The following is a 17,745-nucleotide window of genomic DNA, read 5'->3' as shown; positions in this document are numbered from 1 at the left end:
CAAAGGTGGGAAATGATAAAGCAGAATTACTAAACGTTCCAGTAGTCCACAGTCCAAAGATAGAAGGAAATAAACTGCACGAAGATGTACAGTGCTATCTACCAAACAATCTCAAGACAATTCAACATGCACATCAATATGGCGGAATTCCTAACAGCCGACAGGAGATTTATGGAATCCCTGAATTTTTCAATCGCAAGTGAGTAAATGGAATTTGAATGTTTTTTATATGGACCAAAGCTCTGTTGAGGCTGAGCTGGCAGTGACAGTAAATACAATGCTAAAAAAAATCATTTCTAATATGAAGATCCCTTAATTATTATGCCAATAATAGGGGCCTGTGCTAACTAGGGGCTGAATTTTACCGGCCCCTCACGTCGTGAGTCGCAGCACAGCGGCCAGTAAAATTCTGCGGGGAGAGGCCCTCCTCGACCAGTGATGTCGAGAAGGATCCGCCGCATATTACCGGTGGCAGGAGGGTCCTCAGTCCAGCCCACCCCCCTCCACTCCACCGCCTAGTGGCGGGCCCTTCATCAGCATATGCAAATTAACAATAATATGTAAATAAACTTATCCGCAGGCGGTGGCCATCCCACGCTGATATTACGGCCACCGTTTGTGCTTTGCACGCCTTCGGAACTCCATACGGAGTTCCGAGGTGGGAACCTGGTCGGGAGGAGAGAGGAATAAAATTCTCCGGGTGGGAGGGGTGGGGGAGTAGGAAAAACAATCTTGATTGGATGTGGCCATGATGGGAAGGGGTTGAAGGGCAAAGATTTGAAGGTTGGGGGGGTAAAGTTCAGGTAGGGAAAAAGGCATGTTTTTGTTATCCCAGGCAATTAAGTGACCACTGGGGGTGGGAGGGGGGGGGTTGCTGTTGGGGAAGGCCCTCCATCACAATAGTTTTTATTTAATAAAAATTTATAATAAAACACCTTTAAAAATTAAAATTAATTGTAAGGGCTTAAATCCCTTTAAAAATGGCGCCGGCACGGTGATGCCAGACGCCGTTGCCAGAAACAAGGTGGCCGCCTCCTCTATGTCATCGGGGGAGGCCGCTCCACGCCCTCGATTTAATTGAGCCCCCGCGCATAATCTTGAGGAGGCTCAGGGACGGAGCATCAGCACGGGATGCAAGCCACCATCAACTCTTAAAATTCAGCCCTAGGAATGTGTTTAGGGTGCTGCTCCCTTAAGAGTGGTATATGTAGCTGGAACAAAAACAGAAAATGCTAGAACTACTCAGCCATTTCAGGCAGCATCAGCGGAGAGAAAAGTAAGTTAATGTTTCAGTTTCATCAGAACTGGCAAAGGTTAGAAATGTAATAGGTTTTGAGCAATGAAAGGTGGGGAGGAAGAAGAACAAAAGGGATGGTCTGTGATAGGGCGGAGGGCAGGAGACATTAAATGACAAAAGGTTTCGTGATACAAAGCCAAGTAAAGAAACAAAAGATGTGTCTGGATGAGCACTAGACGGCGGTATCGCAGCCGTCCGAACACAAAGTAAAGGAATTAAGAAAGAAACAAGGGGCTGGATTTTAAGAGCCCACCGTGATCTTCTGTGCAACGACTCATTTAAATAGCCAGGGTGGCCCACCGCCCCCCCTCAATCACACGGAGTGGCTGTGTTGTCCATCGCCAGCAATGGCAACAGCTGGCTGTGCGCAGGCACTCCCGCCATTTTAATAGCGCAGCCAGTCCTGCTGGCATATTTACATTTTTAAAGATACACCCCACTAAAAATTTATCAAATAAATTTCTAACAACCCAATCCTGCCCCCCCAATATCAATTACATTAAGTGTTTGCCCTTCACCCCCAAAACACTTACCTTTTAAATCTGACTTACCCCCACCCCCAGACTGCACAAAGTTTAAAGTTCAACCCCCCCCCACCCCCCACCACCGCACTAAAAATCTTAACTCCTCCTCCCTCCCCACTAGTGTCATGCCTGCTTTCCGCACACAGGGAATTGAAAGCACATGAATGACAGCCGCCACGCCAAAGATCGCGATGGGCCCAGAAGGTTCCAGGTGTTTATTTAAATTTATTCAAGTCATTCATTTAAATATTTAGATTCAGTTCCCATCGCCCAGTGACTAGGGGGCCACCATGGAGCCTCGCCACCGCTGGGAGGATTGGGCCGGGCCCTCTTGGCGTCGGTCTCCGTGGCTGACCACTGCTGGACCCATATTCTAGCTCCCCCCACCCCCCGCCATGGAATTCGACATCATGGGCTTGGTAAAATTCAGCCTAAGGTGGGGGGTGGGGGGGTGGAGGGGGAGAGAAAACCAGCAAAAAAAACAAGTAAAGGAAAAAAATGGGGGCAGAGGTTATGATCTAAAATTATTTAACTCAATTTTTAGTCCCACGCTGATGAAAGGTCATCGTTAACTCTGCACTTCTCTCCACAGATGCTGCCTGGCCTGCTGAGTATTTCCAGCATTTTCTGTTTGTGTTTCAGATTTCCAGTACTGCAGTATTTTGCTTTTGTACATTTAGCTGGCTTTGAAGGGGAAGTGCAGAATCCCCAGCCGAAAAAGTTTTTAGCTTTTCCTTTGTAAAGGGCATACGATGAAATAATTTTTTAAAAAAAATTTCAGTGCTTATCTTCAAGGGTCCAGGCCATGATCCTGACCAGCATCTCCAGGTGGGGCCTTTAGTATAACATCGTTGATCCTATGCCAGGTCCCTCTGAAGCTCAATGATGTGGGTACCAACAAAATAAAGGGTTTCTGTCGCCAGTCTGTTCACACCCACTTATGCTCCTCAGTAGGCCAAGTGAGAACTCCCAGGCAAGGCCAGGATCCAGTGCGTCCAGGTCCTATCCTAAACTGTGGCGCTTCTAATGCACTCCCACCAGAACTATGCCAGGAGAGTGGTACAATGGTCATAGATTTTTGACTCTAACAGGTTCTGATGGTATTGAAATAGCTTATGCTCTAGAAAGGTAATGTAAAAGTCAATGCATCAATATGGATTCATTGTAATGACTGTTGTAATGGTATTTGCATTTTCAGATCTCATTTCTCTGTGAGCATGAGAACCCAGTCTTCTCATGGACTTATATTTTACGTGGCGAATAAACTGGAAGACCAATTCATGGCACTTTTCATTGCCCGTGGTCACCTTATTTACTCATTCAGCAATGGTCATGAAAAATTGAAAATCAAAAGCTTAGAGAAATATAACGATGGTCTCTGGCACAATGTAAGTCAGACAGCAATATTCTAATGAAAATGCTTTCTAGTTCCTTTCCCTTTGGAAGGAGATAATACAAGTGAATGCTAATGTGTGTGCATATACACCATTGTACCACCCCTTTATTACTCATGCAATATGTGTATTGTAATATGTTGTGATGTACAAACAAGAAAACCTATTTTATCAAGAAAATGCACTGTTTGTAATCAGTATATCAGCATTCAGCGTTGGCTTGTACTCTTGCATTGTTGGCATTTTCCCTGTTCACAAAGATGGATTGACTGCATATTGTACCCAGACAATAATCCTATTTTTCCCTTTTTGTAAAAATGCATTTTGTTTATAAGCTATATTTTGCTGTCTCCCTGCCACACCTCCTCCCCACCGCACCCCCCCCCCCCCCTCCCTACTACCCACCACCTTTCTAAACTCCTGTCTCAAAATATATAGAAAACTAACTGAGTAAGTACTTATTTTCTTAATCAAAATGTGTGTGTGTGTCTCAGTCCAATAATGCCAGTTTCTTACTGGCTTTATTTACCCCTGCATTAGTAGCACCATAAAGTCAGGGAGGTAAGTACCTTTAAGAGGAGTAACATAACGAAAAAGCAGATTATTTGGTAATTATCACATTGTTGCTTGTGGGAGCTTGCTGTGTCCAAATTGTCTACTGTGTTTCCTACATTCAAGAGTACTTCATCGGTTGTAAAACACTTTGGTACATCATGAGGTCGTGAAAGACGCTATATAAATGCAAGTCTTTTTTCTTTTTTAAGTACAACAATGCGATACTCAAAATATTGATCCAGCCCAATATAAACTAGCACATCTCTGTTCCTAATTGCAACAATAACTTTCTACCAGTAACCAAAGATTAGCAGTGAAAATATCACAAATAGTGCTCCTATACTGAACATCCATGCCTATCATTGGGTTTCTTAGAGTCATGGCATTAGCATTTACTCTATTGAGTCCTGAGGGGAATTTATACAAATTTAATTTTCAGAAAGTAATTTAAAAGAATTCATACAATTTTCATTAAGGTTGTGTGCTGTTAATTCAGTGGTTCGCAAACATTTTTGATTGAAAGCCCCCTTTTCAAATAGATTAGTAGTCATGGGCTCCCCCATTATAATCCTATATAATACTCATAATATGAAAGTGCTGCATGTAAAGAGAGTTTTAATAATGCTTTTAAGAAAACAGGTAATTATTTGCAGATATCAGTGAGATGCGTATGCCTGCTTCACATTGCAGTGTTAGGCCACAGCTGGAGTACTGTGTACAATCCTGGTCACCACACTATAGGAAGGATGTGGTTGCACTGGAGAAGGTGCAGAGAAGATTCACCAGGATGTTGCCTGGACTGGAGTATTTCAGCTATGAAGAGAGACTGGATAGACTAGGGTTGTTTTCCTTACAGCAGAGAAGGCTGAGGGGGGACCTGATTGAGGTATACAAAATTATGATTTATTGATTTATGATTTATGATAGGTTAGATAGGAAGAAACTTTTTCCCTTAGTGGAGGGATCAATAACCAAGGGGCATGAATTTAAGGTAAGAGACTGGAGGTTTAAAGGGGATTTGAGGGAAAATGTTTTCACCCAGAGGGTGGTTGCAATCTGGAACAGACTGCCTGAAGGGGTGGTAGAGGCAGGAACCCTCACAACATTTAAGAAGTATTTAGATGTGCACTTGAAACGCCATAGCATACAAGGGCCAAGTGCTGGAAAATGGGATTAGAATAGCTAGGTGCTTGACGGCCGGCACAGACAAGATGGGCCTGTTTCTGTGCTGTATAACTCTATGACTCTGAGTCCTTGACAGGAACATGGAGAGAGCAGACGCCTGGATAGAGCAGAGCATGGAGAAAGCAATAGGGGAGGATAGAGAGAGCAGAAGCATGGAGACAGCAGAGAATGCCTCCTGCCACCACTTACTTTCTCTTGACCATGGCGCTCTGGGCACTTGTACACGTTGCTTATCCATAAGGCCAGCCCTGTGTCGCAGATCACCTGGATGGTCTATGCAGATCCCCACAGACCACAGTTTGAGAACCACTGTATTAATTGACTGCAGAGCATCAGAGCATTAGTCTCTCAAAAACTGATTGAAGAGTGTAACATTGTTACCACTTTTGAAGCTCTTTTCCATGTAGTGCTGTTATTCATACATGATGCCTCAATGATATATGCAAAGAGATATACAGCAATATATTTAGAGGTGTTCTTATCTGGTAGCAAACGTATGCTTTTCATACCTTTATTATTATGGTGAAGTTCAAATAATTATCCTCTTTTTCTTTTTGTATTTTCATCATATAGAGACTGCTACTCACAGATCACCTCCAATCCCTGCCATAACTAACATCTAGAGGCACTAGAGTAATGTTAACTTAGGCTCTCCCCTCCAATTTTCCCTACATTCCTGTTCAGCACCTGCTGCTTGAAGCCACTCTATTTGTGAATGAAGTGTACTTCAACTCTTACGTGTGTCCATCCATATTATGTAGCACTGCATCTTAACCTCAATATTCAGAAAGCTCACTGTAAAAGCCACAAATTAGGTCGGATCTGTTTCTGCCAGGCCAGGCATTTCTCTGACATTTCCTGGATTATCGCATTGTTGTTTGTGGAAGCTTGCTGTGTTTCTTACATTCAAAAGTACTTAATTGGTTGAAAAACACATTGGTACTTCATGAGTTCATCTATATAAATGCAAGTCTTTTTTCTTTTTAAGTACAACAATACGATACTCAATAATCGAACCCAATATAAACTAGCACATCTCTGTTCCTAATTGCAACAATAACTTGCTACTGGTAACCAAAGATTAGCAGTGAAAATACCACAGGCATTGCTCCCATGCTGAACATCCATGCCTATCGTTGGGTTTCTTAGAGTCATGGCATTAGCATTTATCCTGTTGAGTCCTGAGGGGAATTTATACCTATTTAATTTTCAGAAAGTAATTTAAAACAATTCATATAAAATTCATTAAGGTTGTGTGCTATTAAATCAGTGGTTCTCCAACTTTTTTGGTTCGGCTGCAGTACCTTGGCCAATAAAGGTCATTGACAGAAGAAGATACAGATCTATTGCTATGCCAAAAATTTCTGCATTTGCAGTTCTCAGAAGGATCTGGTGTGCAATGGTATGTCTGTCAAAGGAGTTAAGTGGGTCCCACTAAGGGTCCAAACCAAATATTGTGGCCAGGAGCCAGAATTCCTGAAGAAAAAAAAGTATATATTTTTTTAACTTGACCTTCAACAAAGGAGCTGAATGGGGCTTTTTGGCATTGTTTCCAGGGAAACCCAGAACCTCCTACCAGCTGGTTATTTCTATCTCCATATGTGGCCTCTTTGTGCTTGCCGTCGGCACTCAAATGAAGAAACCTTCGCAACCCTGTGACGCTTGGCAGAGTTAATGGTAGAGATCCCGGGCAGATGCATCTGTGCATTTACAGTGGGATGCACACCCCCTGTAGCTTTTCAGCCTCAATATATCAGACAAACTGAATTGAACAAATGGAAGCAGATGAGAAACTTCAAAGCTCAAGGATTATTTTTAGTGCGCTATGTTTAACTCAATTAAAAAGTTGTTTTTTTTGTTCAGGTCATCTTTACACACGAAAATAATAAAGGTCGCTTAGTAATAGATGGTCTCCACATTCTGGAGAACAGCCTCAGCAGTCCTGTATATCCATGGCATGTAAATGAACCGTTTTATGTAGGTGGTGTGCCATTGGGAAAAGCTGCCAAAAACATTCAGGTAAGTTACTCTATCCACTGCACTGCAATACTATAGTGGCAATGAATGAGTTGTGGCACTGGATGTATATATTTCAAGTACATTCTGCCTTTGCCACAGAGCTAGACAGACATCAGCCATGTGTGTGCTTTTAAGTTAAAACTTCTTTAAATAATCTGTCAAAAATTCAGTACTATAAAAATGGGAATATTTTTCACTTTGACCATGGACAGAAACCTGGCAGTTATGAACACCCGCTTGATCTGGCTGTTATGAACCAGCCACATGTTATTCACTCGCCTGACTTTTTCCCTTCAATTGTCTTCAAAATTTTCAAAACTACAGTTGAGACCAATTAGGAGGCCACCTCTGGGAAAATAGCTCTGCTGATGTGGTGCCAGGAAGGCTCGAGACCCCGTTTGGTCCTGACATCGGGGTCAGGGAAATCCTGCTCTAATTTTCTGAAAGTTTTTTTCTTAGAAAAGTTGAATAATTGAATTTCCTTTTTAAGTTATTTTATTTTTGGTGTCTCCATAGCCTGTTATTTCATCCTGTAGTTGAGAAATCATGTCAAGTGTTCAGGCATCTCCATCTTCCAGTAGAAAGGTGAATCAGTAAGAAATGGTGTTTAATGACTGACTTCTAAGGGCCTGGAGAATCACTGTAATCTGAAGTAAATAATCTTTGCGGAGCATGTTAAAGCACTGGAACAGGCCAACTGGCCCGTTAGGTCTGTGCTGGTATTTTTCTTCCATATGGAGTATCTAGTTTGATGCTACTCTACTGCTCACTTCTAATACATTTTAATATCGTTCTTGTCAAGCTTTTCTGCTTCAACAGTTTAGAGCACAGAGTTCTACATCTACATCCTGACCACTATCTTTAACTGTTGTTGCCAGATCATTGACTGATGGGGTGGGAGGGGCAGGGGGAGCAAGGTAAGGGGAGAGTTCTGGCACTGTCCCCACCTGAAAATTGAAGAGTTGTCCAGCTGACTAGAAGAAGACATCCACAGTATGGTGTGCATCAAGATTCTTCTTAATGCTCATCCATCTGGTTGGAAATTAACAGAAGTGGACTTGTGATCTGGCAGATTTGCATGAAATTAGCAAGTAGCGTGAGTAAATAGCTGCCTGTTATACAGCCACTCAAGTAGCATGAGTAACTTGGATGGATTTTCTCTGGTCTAATACTGGTCTTTAGGGCCCACCACCACGTTTGGGATTTCTGTTCTGTATTCCTGTGTTACGGCTAGGTGAGGAAGGGGTCTCAGGCTCCCCCTTTTGCCCCTTTCTCTGGTTTGACCACAACATGGTTATTCCTTTTTTTACACAGTGATTGAACTTACCACCTCAATGAGCGCTTGCTCCTGTTCCTGTAATATAATTGCCAAAGAACCAACCAAACAGGTTCTCTTGAGTTTAAACAAGATGTAAGTTTATTATTCTTAATACTCTAAACCAGTTAAAATGACTAAAATACGCTACACATTCACATGAGAGTTACACACACACAAATAGATTACAGCAGGAAAACCGCATTGGCGGTTGGAGTAGAGCCCGGCATAAATGGAATTTAAATACAGTATATCAGTCCCAGAGTTCTCAGTTGAAATTGTAGTCCTGAAGTCCTCGCTGGGTCACGTGCACAGATGCAGGCTTGTTTGTTTCTCAGGGCTCCTGAAGGCAGAAGAGGGGGTTTGATCCTTGTCCCCTGGTTGTTGACTGTGGCAGTCTGACTGGAGAGAGAGAGAGAGATGCCTCCTTGATGGCTTTGTTACTGTGCTCTGCTTTTTGTATGACAAAGCTTACTGCTTCCCCCGAGCTGCACAAGCAGTCGCATGACATTACCAAAATCTCTTTGTGGTTTTAATGAGACCCTTCTGGAATTTTTTCTGAGATTCAAGACATTCATCTCAAGCTGTCCAGTCACACTTGGTGGGGGTTGGCTCTTGCAAAGTCAATGGGTGTCGATGGCCCCTGATGACCATGTTGATAAGGCCATTTCAGGTAATTTAATGAGAGAGCACCCCATTGTTCTGGCTGATTCAGGTTGAATCAGTCATGTTGTCTCCAGTCTAATCCTTTCATGTTTCAAATGTAAATTGCTGTAGCCATCTTGGCTGCTAGTGTACTTTAAAAAAAAAAGTTATTTGTAAGAATTTCCAGTAAAAGTCTCAGGCAAGGTTCCAATCAATGAAATTAATATTTCCCATTTAGCATGTAGGGTTTTCATGACACTTGATACCTAAGGGAGTGCAATTAATCAAAATAAATAATAACCAATTGCACATTTGTTGTTTTCCCACCAGAGACAGGCTCTTCAATGCAAGCAAGAATTGTGCTGGAAGCCTGTTCTAATAATTTAAAAAAGTTGAGCCTGGAAAATCTGCAAGCATTATATGTCCCTCGCCCACCCACCAAAGTTATAGTGGACTTGATTGCAGCCAGGGAAGAAAATCCTGCATAATATGTCTATATAATGGAAAAAGCTTCATCAAGCAACTCCTGCACCATACTCACCTAAGGCTGTGCTATATGCACAGACAGGGCGGGTTGAATGGCCTCCTTCTGTGCTGTAATTTTTCTATGGTTCTATGATTCTAAGTGTAACAAAATACAATATATTTGTTTGAATGTTTGATGGCAGTGCAAATACTTTCATAATGAATCAATGAATTAATTAAAATATCTTTTATTTATTAGGTCAAATCAGTCCAAAGTTTTAATGGCTGTCTTCAGAATTTCCAGCTGAATGGACAATTGCTTTCACCAGCTGCCCAGACCTTTGGTGTTACACCTTGCTTTGAAGGTCCAACCGAATCGGGAACATACTTTTCTGCAAAAGGAGGATATGTAATTCTGGGTAAATTAAACAAACCTATCCTACCAATAAACATCTTGATAGGGATATTTCAAAAGATTAATGTAGTTATTTCAAAGTAGACTGAAAATGGTATTTAGGAAATTATAAAATGAATGTCACTCACAAAAGTGGAATGAGCCATTATTTTTACATCTAAGGGAAGAAGTTTGAAAAGTCCCAAACAAGATTGTTACATCCCAGAACAGTTGGACTTGAGCCTTACCTTACCTGGAAACTTGATAAAAGAAACATGAAACATAATGTGAAACTGTTGTTACAGAACATGTGACATGTAATCTGTTATTGTATAATAATCAGAATTCTTGTATTTGATTTTCAGATGATTCATCCAATTTGGGATTACAATTTGAACTTGTTTTTGAAATTCGTGCCAGAAATCACTCAGGAATACTGTTACATGTTCACAGCTCCAACCGGAAATACCTGAATCTCTTCATGGAATATGGAAAGGTAAGGGAGTAAAGGGTAAATCGGGCAAATTTTCCTTTTATTACATATATTGGATGTGCAGAGCAAAGAAGAAAGTTGAGCAGGGAAAATTGTGTAGCAGGAATGGAGCCAACCTGATTTTCAGTCCATTATTTTAGAGATGCTGGCAAGCTTTCATTCTGACTTTTATTTCTGTGCAGGTTATATTAAAAGTCAGTAATGGAACTGGAGAGTTTGAAACGTCAGTCACTCCAAAGCAAAGTTTGTGTGATGGCCGATGGCACAGAATAGCAGGTAAAGGTCATTTTAATTGCTCTTCTAAAATTCATTTACAAATATCCCACTGCACTCTTAACTCAAGAGCATAGTACCTTCAAGAAGCTAAAATGAGACCTAAGCAGAAGAGGCAATGATCAGAATTAGGGGCAGAATTATTTTTTTCTATTATTGGAAATAACTATTTTTGAGTTCATTCATTCAATCACTCATTCTGCCTCCATTTTTTTTTTATTAAACCTGGTCATATGCAATCAACTTTATGAAACACCAATGCTGACATTGCCACTTTCTTGTTAACTTTTTTTTTTGTGCTCATCAAGGTAAAGGCCATTGATTCTAGGAAATGGGACACTTTCTGTTTCAGGCACCCAGTGTTAAAATTAAGTATTTCCATTTAAGACAGTTAAACGCAAAATAAAATCCCTATCTACTCTGGCTAATAATATACCTCCGCCCTAGCCTCAGCAGAGCATACTCTAATGCAGGAATACTCTCTGCTGTCTCTGTTAGCTGCAAGGGTTGTTGTTTTCATATTTTCAGACTCTTTCCTTGGAGAAGCGAAGTTGTGAAAGGATTTGCAGATTAATTGCAGGCTGACATCTCCTTCCACGGCTGGGCTATATGGCTGTATACTATTGATCCATTTGGGATGAATATATAGTTTAATTCAATGTCCCCATTAATTTACATAGATCTCAAATTTCTGACGCTGTCAGATATTGATAATCTGATTTAGAATTTATCAATGACGGCAACTGTTCTAAAAAAAAAAAGCTCTTTTCAAACTTCAAGGCCCACAAAATGCAGACAGGACAAATCATCCAATAAGAAATGCAAGTAGATAGGATTAGGTTGCCTGGACCTGATGGGCCAGGGCTGATGCACCACAGATGGCCCATACTCCTATCGGAATATACTAATCTGAGACTTTCCAATTTCCTACTTTTCGCTGAGTGAAATTGTCAATCGGTGCCAAATTAAGGATAGTTTGTGCTGTGGGCCCACGCATATTGGAAACTGAGCTGCCAAAGCAATGGAAATGAATGGAACTAAAGAGTGAGAAATCCCCAGGACCTGACGGTTTCCATCTGAGGGTGTTAAAGGAAGTAGGGGAGCACATTGTAGATGCCCTAACTGTAGTCTTTCAGAGTTCCCTAGATTCAGGAGTGGTCCCTCTGGATTGGAAAGTTGCACATGTCACTCCACCTTTTAAGAAGGGTGAAAGGGGGAACCAAGGAAATTACAGACCAGTTGGCCTGACATCTGTGGTGGGCAAGTTGCTGGAGTCCATAATCAAGGATAGGGAGACTGAACACCTAGAAAAATTTCAGTTAATCAGGGACAGCCAGCATGGATTCATGACGGGAAGGTCATGCCTGACAAATCTCATTGAATTTTTTGAAGAGGTGACTAAGGTAGTGGACAAGGGAGTGTCCATGGATGTTATTTATATGGACTTCCAGAAGGCATTTGATAAAGTCCCACATAAGAAACTGTTAACTAAGGTAGAATTATTGACATGGTTAGGAAGTTGGTTGAGTGGTAGGCAACAGAGAGTGGGATAATGGGTAAGTACTCTGATTGGCAGGATGTAACTAGTGGTGTCCCACAGGGATCTGTGCTGGGGCCTCAATTATTCACATTCATTAACGACTTGGATGATGGCATAGTAAGTCACATATCCAAATTTGCTGATGATACAAAGTTAGGCGGCATTGTAGACAGTCTAGATGATAGCATAAAATTGCAAAGAGATATTGACAGACTAGGTGAGTGGGCAAAACTGTGGCAGATGGATTTCAATGCGGGCAAGTGTGAGGTTGTCCATTTTGGACCAAAAAAGGATAGAGCAGGGTACTTTCTAAATGGGAAGAGGTTAAGTACAGTGGATGTCCAAACAAACTTGGGAGTTCAGGTGCATAGATCTATAAAATGCCACAAGCAAGTGCAGAAAATAATCAAAAAGGCTTATGGAATGCTAGCCTTTATATCTAGAGGATTGGAGTATAAAGACACAGAGGTTATGCTGCAGCTGTCCAAAACCCTGGTTAGACCCCACTTGGAGTACTGTGAGCGGTTCTGGGCACCACACCTTAGGAAGGATATATAGGCCTTGGAGGGAGTGCAACGTAGGTTTACAAGAATGATACCTGGACTACAGGGGTTAAGTTACGAGGAGAGATTACACAAATTAGGCCCGTTTTCGCTAGAATTTAGAAGGTTAAGGGGTGATCTCATCGAAGTCTTCAAGATATTAACAGGAAAAGACAGGCTAGATAAAGATAAACTATTTCCACTGGTTGGAGATTCTAAAACTAGGGGGCATAGTCTAAAAATTAGGACCAGACCGTTCAGGAGAGATGTTAGGAAGCATTTCTTCACTCAAAGGGTGGTAGAGGTTTGGAACTCTCTCCCACAAACAGCAGTTGAAGCTAGAACAGTTGTTAATTTTAAATCTGAGATAGATTTTTGTTAAGCAAAGATATTAAGGGATATGAGCCAAAGGCAGGTATATGGAGTTAGGCCGCGGATCAGCCATGATCTCATTGAATGGCAGGACAGGCTCGAGGGGCTGAATGGCCTTCTCCTGTTCCTATCTTACTATGTTCCTATGTCATATCAATGTAACCAGTACAAGAGACTTGAATCAGTTCTAACCCAGGTCCCAGAGTTGAAAAGCCAATATTTAACCCACTCTGTCACCCAATCTATAATCTTATACATATAATCAATAACATTTTGCTGCACATTATAATTATTTTACATCTGACTCTCAAAACAAACCTAACTGTATTGAGCATGTGTGAGCAATGTCAGATGACTAAAATTATATTTTCTGTTATTAACTTTATTTTTCTATTCATTTAGTTATCAGAGATTCAAATGTTGTGCAGTTGGATGTGGATTCTGAGGTAAACCACGTTGTGGGGCCACTAAGTTCACGGTCTTTCAATACCAAGGAGCCAGTATTTGTTGGAGGAGTGCCAGGTAAGCACAGTGTTTAAACCTTTTCTGTGCACAAATGGAGGGATGTTGGAAAGGGATTATTTCAATCTAGAACTATTTGAGTGAAAAGGTTGCATTATTTCAATTTAGAACTCACACCTTTGGTGATACTGTCTAGCTGTTTAGCATTGTTATCAATATAATGGGTGCAACGTGAATAAAATATAAAACTAAGATATAGTGAATAACATTCAGATTTGTAATGATTATCTTGCATGTCAGAAACAAAAAAGCTCCTTTCTCTGCATCATCTGGAAATAGTCAAGCAATGCAATTAACATCTCTGTAACTCAATCCCTGTTCTCAAACGAACTTGCTTTTAAAGGTGTTAATATGGAACTATCCCAGAAAATTATAAAGACTGATTTTCTTGACCTTTTCACCCAGGAATCACTCAATCCTGAGGAGCAAAGGTCAGAAAAAAGTGGGCAGGTGCTAATGATGCCTCTTTACATTATCCTAGGATTTGTAGGGCTTCCCCAGGGAGTCAGAGCTGCTCCTTCACCTGCAATAGGTGAAAGCCTATGTAAGATTTATGTAAGATGAGAGGGTCCATTCTCAGCCTCTCGGCTCTTTTACCTAGAGTTGCAGCCACACAACATTCAAATGCAGTGAGGCCAAAAATTCTGTTGTTGGCTTTACGTTGGTGATATCCATCAGTACCCTGATGTGAGGGTGCTTGTCAGCATGTTGAAGGGGAACAAACAAGTTTATATTTGCTTTGATTCAACAAGTAGATCTTCAGGTCCTGTGATATTCTGCTGCTGCTGTCCAGCACTGTAGAGCTGCATTTAAATTTCCTCCCCCTTTTGCCATTCTCGACCTTGTCAGAGGTGCATGTGATCGTGTTAATGGTTCAGGACAGGAAATACCAGTGCTTCTGGGCCTGGTCAGGTGTGCACTTCAGATGTGTGTCTTGCTGTCCAGTGCTGAGGCGCAGAGGTGAGGCAAGTAAACCAATCTTAAATTGATTCAAAGTATTTTACCCCCTTAAAAGGATGAATGTGAATGCAACTTGGAATCATTAAAATTCTAATTTAGAAGGAAGAGGAAGAACTCTCATTAACATTAGGAAAGCAGTATGTAGAAGTAAAGCACAAATGGGTGCAAGGGAAATGTTGTTAGCGTGCAAAACCTCAAATATTGGATGTAAGTCCCAATTGCAGTGGAATAGATTTTTTTTTAAAGTTGCAGTTGTGCTCTGGTCAAGCTTGATAAATTTACATTGTCCAGTTCAATGTTTACAAAAGCCAGAAGTGGTAACTCAAACTAGTTAGATTGAATTGGGGGCAAAGTGATGAAGACAGTCAAACTGTACTGAATTGAATTCTGTACCTGTGCTGTGACTGTATAATCTCACAAACTGCAGAATGCAGTCCTTCTGCTGCAATTCAGTAGGAACAGGAGTAGGCCATTGAGCCCTTGAGCTTGTTCCACCATTCAGTTAGATCATGGCTGATCTGCATCTTAATTCCACCTACCAGCCTTGGTTCTGTAATCCTTAATACCCTTGCCTAACAAAGTAATTAAAGGCAGTATTAAATCATGGAATGTTTGAGCTTTTTGGCTTGAAAGGAGGGGATTAAGAGATGTATTCAGAGGTATATAGCATCACTACAAATTAAACTATGACAATAGGATAGAGGTGGGGACATGAGTACCAACTGGCAAAAAACATTTTTAGGAGGGTTAAGGTTTTTTTTTTGCAAACAATAATCAACACATGAAATACACCTCCAGGTAGGGCATTGGAGGTAAAAACCTAACACTCATTTATGAAACAACTGATTCTGTAATGGGGACTAGATTCTTTCTGAGCTGGAATGGACCAAATAGCCTTCTTCATCAGTACCTACTTGTGAAAATATTCTTGAGAGGGATTTTTATTTATTTATTAATGGGATGTAGGTAATGTCAGAAAGCATGCATTTATTGCCCAGCCCTAGCTTCTCTGAAAAGATGGCGATGGGCCACTTTTAACTGTTGCAATCCTTGTGGTGATGGTAGGGAGCTAGGGAAGTTTGAATTGGCATTTCTGCCATTGTGTTTCAGTCAGTTTGAAAACTATTTTGTAATTATTAACTAAAGCTAGGGCAGCTTGAAGAATAATTTTCTGTTTTGTTTTCTTAGAGTCACTACTCAGCCCAAGACTGAGCATGCGCCAGTCATTCACTGGTTGCATGAAAAACTTCAACATCAATGAAACTCCTGTCATTTTCACCAAAGCTGCATTGGTCAGTGGAGGAGTCAGCATCAACTCATGCCCGGCAGACTAGTGCTTGCAAACACTGCTTCTGCAATCCATACACAACAGTCTGAAGGAAAGTTGAGGCAATATCACATTTTCACACTTGGGGGTGCAGTAATTTATCTCAATTGAATCATCTGTGGGCTATTAATTGTTTTAGCCACTTCCTTATCTCATTGTTTTTCTGTTTGTAAATGTCCCTTCACTTCATGTTTTCTTAGACCCAATAAAGTCACATTTTTGGTTTGTCTCTTCAGAATGGAATGCAGATCTAGGTCATCAAAGGGTCAGAAAGTTAATTCCAGATACTGAACATAGGATTGCAAGGTTGATGATTTGCAATCTCTCTATTTTAAGTTAATACTGGTGATTTTGATGCATTTTGCTATGTGCACATAAAAGACCAGCATTGGCTTGAATTAATCAGGTCTGTTACTGATCAGAGGGAATCAATTACATTAACAATAATGCCCACGATTCTCTTTGCCCTACATGATTTACACTCCACTATCTGAGTAATATGGTGCCTCTCAGATTTCCTGTCCAACAGAGTGCCCAATGATTCGAGCTGGTGGTGTGGGACAGAGTCTCCTTGGCTACAAATGGCAGGAGTCCCACCCTATCCCACTTCCAGCACTGGACCCCAGTGGACTTTTGGGCCTAATTAAATTAGAATCACTCCATAAGGGATTAAAATACTTTTTTCAGAATGTATTTCTCAGAGTCTTACAAAGTGACAAGATTTCTGAATGAAAATAAGTTTTGAAGGCCTTCCAAATCTGATGTTATATATGCGCAATGCAAATTTCTGTTCATTTACTTAGTTTATATCTTATATCAGTATTATGGGAGAATTTCTTAATACCTATCCAGTAAGAAGACTTCAGAAGTCATCCATAATTTTAGGAATTATTGCATTTAAAACTGATGAGTTGCTGTCACATGACATCTGAGTTGCAAGTATCTGTTAATATCTTGTCTTTTTGTAATTCAGTTTGTACTTCAAAGTCCCATTCTATTGGTGCATATGGAAATGGGACTTAGTAGATAGCTCTTTGAGAACTGGTACAGTCCAGAGAGCGAATAAAATTTGAATTTCATTTAAAATTCCATGATTTTATAAAATAAATTGCAGGGCTATGGCGAAAGGGTGAAAGAGTGGGACTAACTGGTTTGCTTTTGCAGACAGCCAGCACAGGCTCAAAGGGCTGAATGGCCTCATTCTGTGCTGTAATCATTCTATGGTTCTAAGTAACGACAATGAAAATAAAATCTATCTTTCCTCACCAGATTCAAGAATGAATGTTGACAATGGGCTGTTTTACAGGAACAGGCCAGACTGATTGATTGATTTGGAAATTAGGATGCAGAGGGAATTGTTCTAGTTGCAAATCAAATTGTAAAGTCACAAAATTAACAGGTATTTGAAGCCAAATGTTATGTGAACATCTGCCCATTGGCATTCTATGCATAAATTGAGTAAATGAAGACAGAAATTTCCTTTTTTGTCACAGTTGGCATTCACTTGATTTTTGATATCAGGACTGGTGGGGGAGTGGGGGGGTCAGCACCAGGGAGACGACTTGGGGGGTGGGTGCCCGGGGGGGTGGCACTAGGAGTGTTGTCCAGCACATTTTACCCACTTCAGTTCTGCCACCAGTTAATGAGAAAGCTGAGTGCAGCAGGGACCTCTTGTGGTAGAGATGTCGTATGGCACTGTCACAATTTTATTGTTTTTCAGTGGTACATTTGAGGTTAAAATGTGTTTTTGTCAGTTATGGTCTTCCAAAAACATAAATTTGAAATCACTAAGCTTCTAAAATTATATTAACCTCATTAGTTCCATTTACTTTGTTTTGCCATTTTTCCACCCTTTGGTGGGAAATTTTAACAGAAACCCGATGGAAAAAGCATAAATGGTCATCTATGCCATTCCTCCAGTTA

The 17,745-nt window shown here is 40.8% G+C and overlaps 1 protein-coding gene across 1 annotated transcript in view; it reads left to right on the top strand.

The window, feature by feature from the left end:
• lama4 (laminin, alpha 4) overlaps positions 1–17,350 on the top strand; it is a 183,279-nt gene extending 165,929 nt beyond the window's left edge. The window contains exons 33-40 of the mRNA XM_068025542.1: positions 6–199; positions 3,020–3,209; positions 6,819–6,974; positions 9,659–9,818; positions 10,159–10,289; positions 10,469–10,562; positions 13,416–13,535; positions 15,684–17,350. Of these exons, the coding sequence (XP_067881643.1) occupies positions 6–199; positions 3,020–3,209; positions 6,819–6,974; positions 9,659–9,818; positions 10,159–10,289; positions 10,469–10,562; positions 13,416–13,535; positions 15,684–15,829 (1,191 nt within the window). The 3' untranslated portion in view covers positions 15,830–17,350. The remainder of the gene's footprint in view (positions 1–5; positions 200–3,019; positions 3,210–6,818; positions 6,975–9,658; positions 9,819–10,158; positions 10,290–10,468; positions 10,563–13,415; positions 13,536–15,683) is intronic.
• Positions 17,351–17,745: the final 395 nt, after the last annotated feature.

This window comes from Heterodontus francisci, chromosome 3 (assembly GCF_036365525.1).
Source record: "Heterodontus francisci isolate sHetFra1 chromosome 3, sHetFra1.hap1, whole genome shotgun sequence".
NCBI lineage: Eukaryota > Metazoa > Chordata > Chondrichthyes > Heterodontiformes > Heterodontidae > Heterodontus > Heterodontus francisci.
The sequence above is the reverse complement of the archived record's forward strand: the minus strand, read 5'-3'. Positions and strand labels throughout refer to the sequence as shown.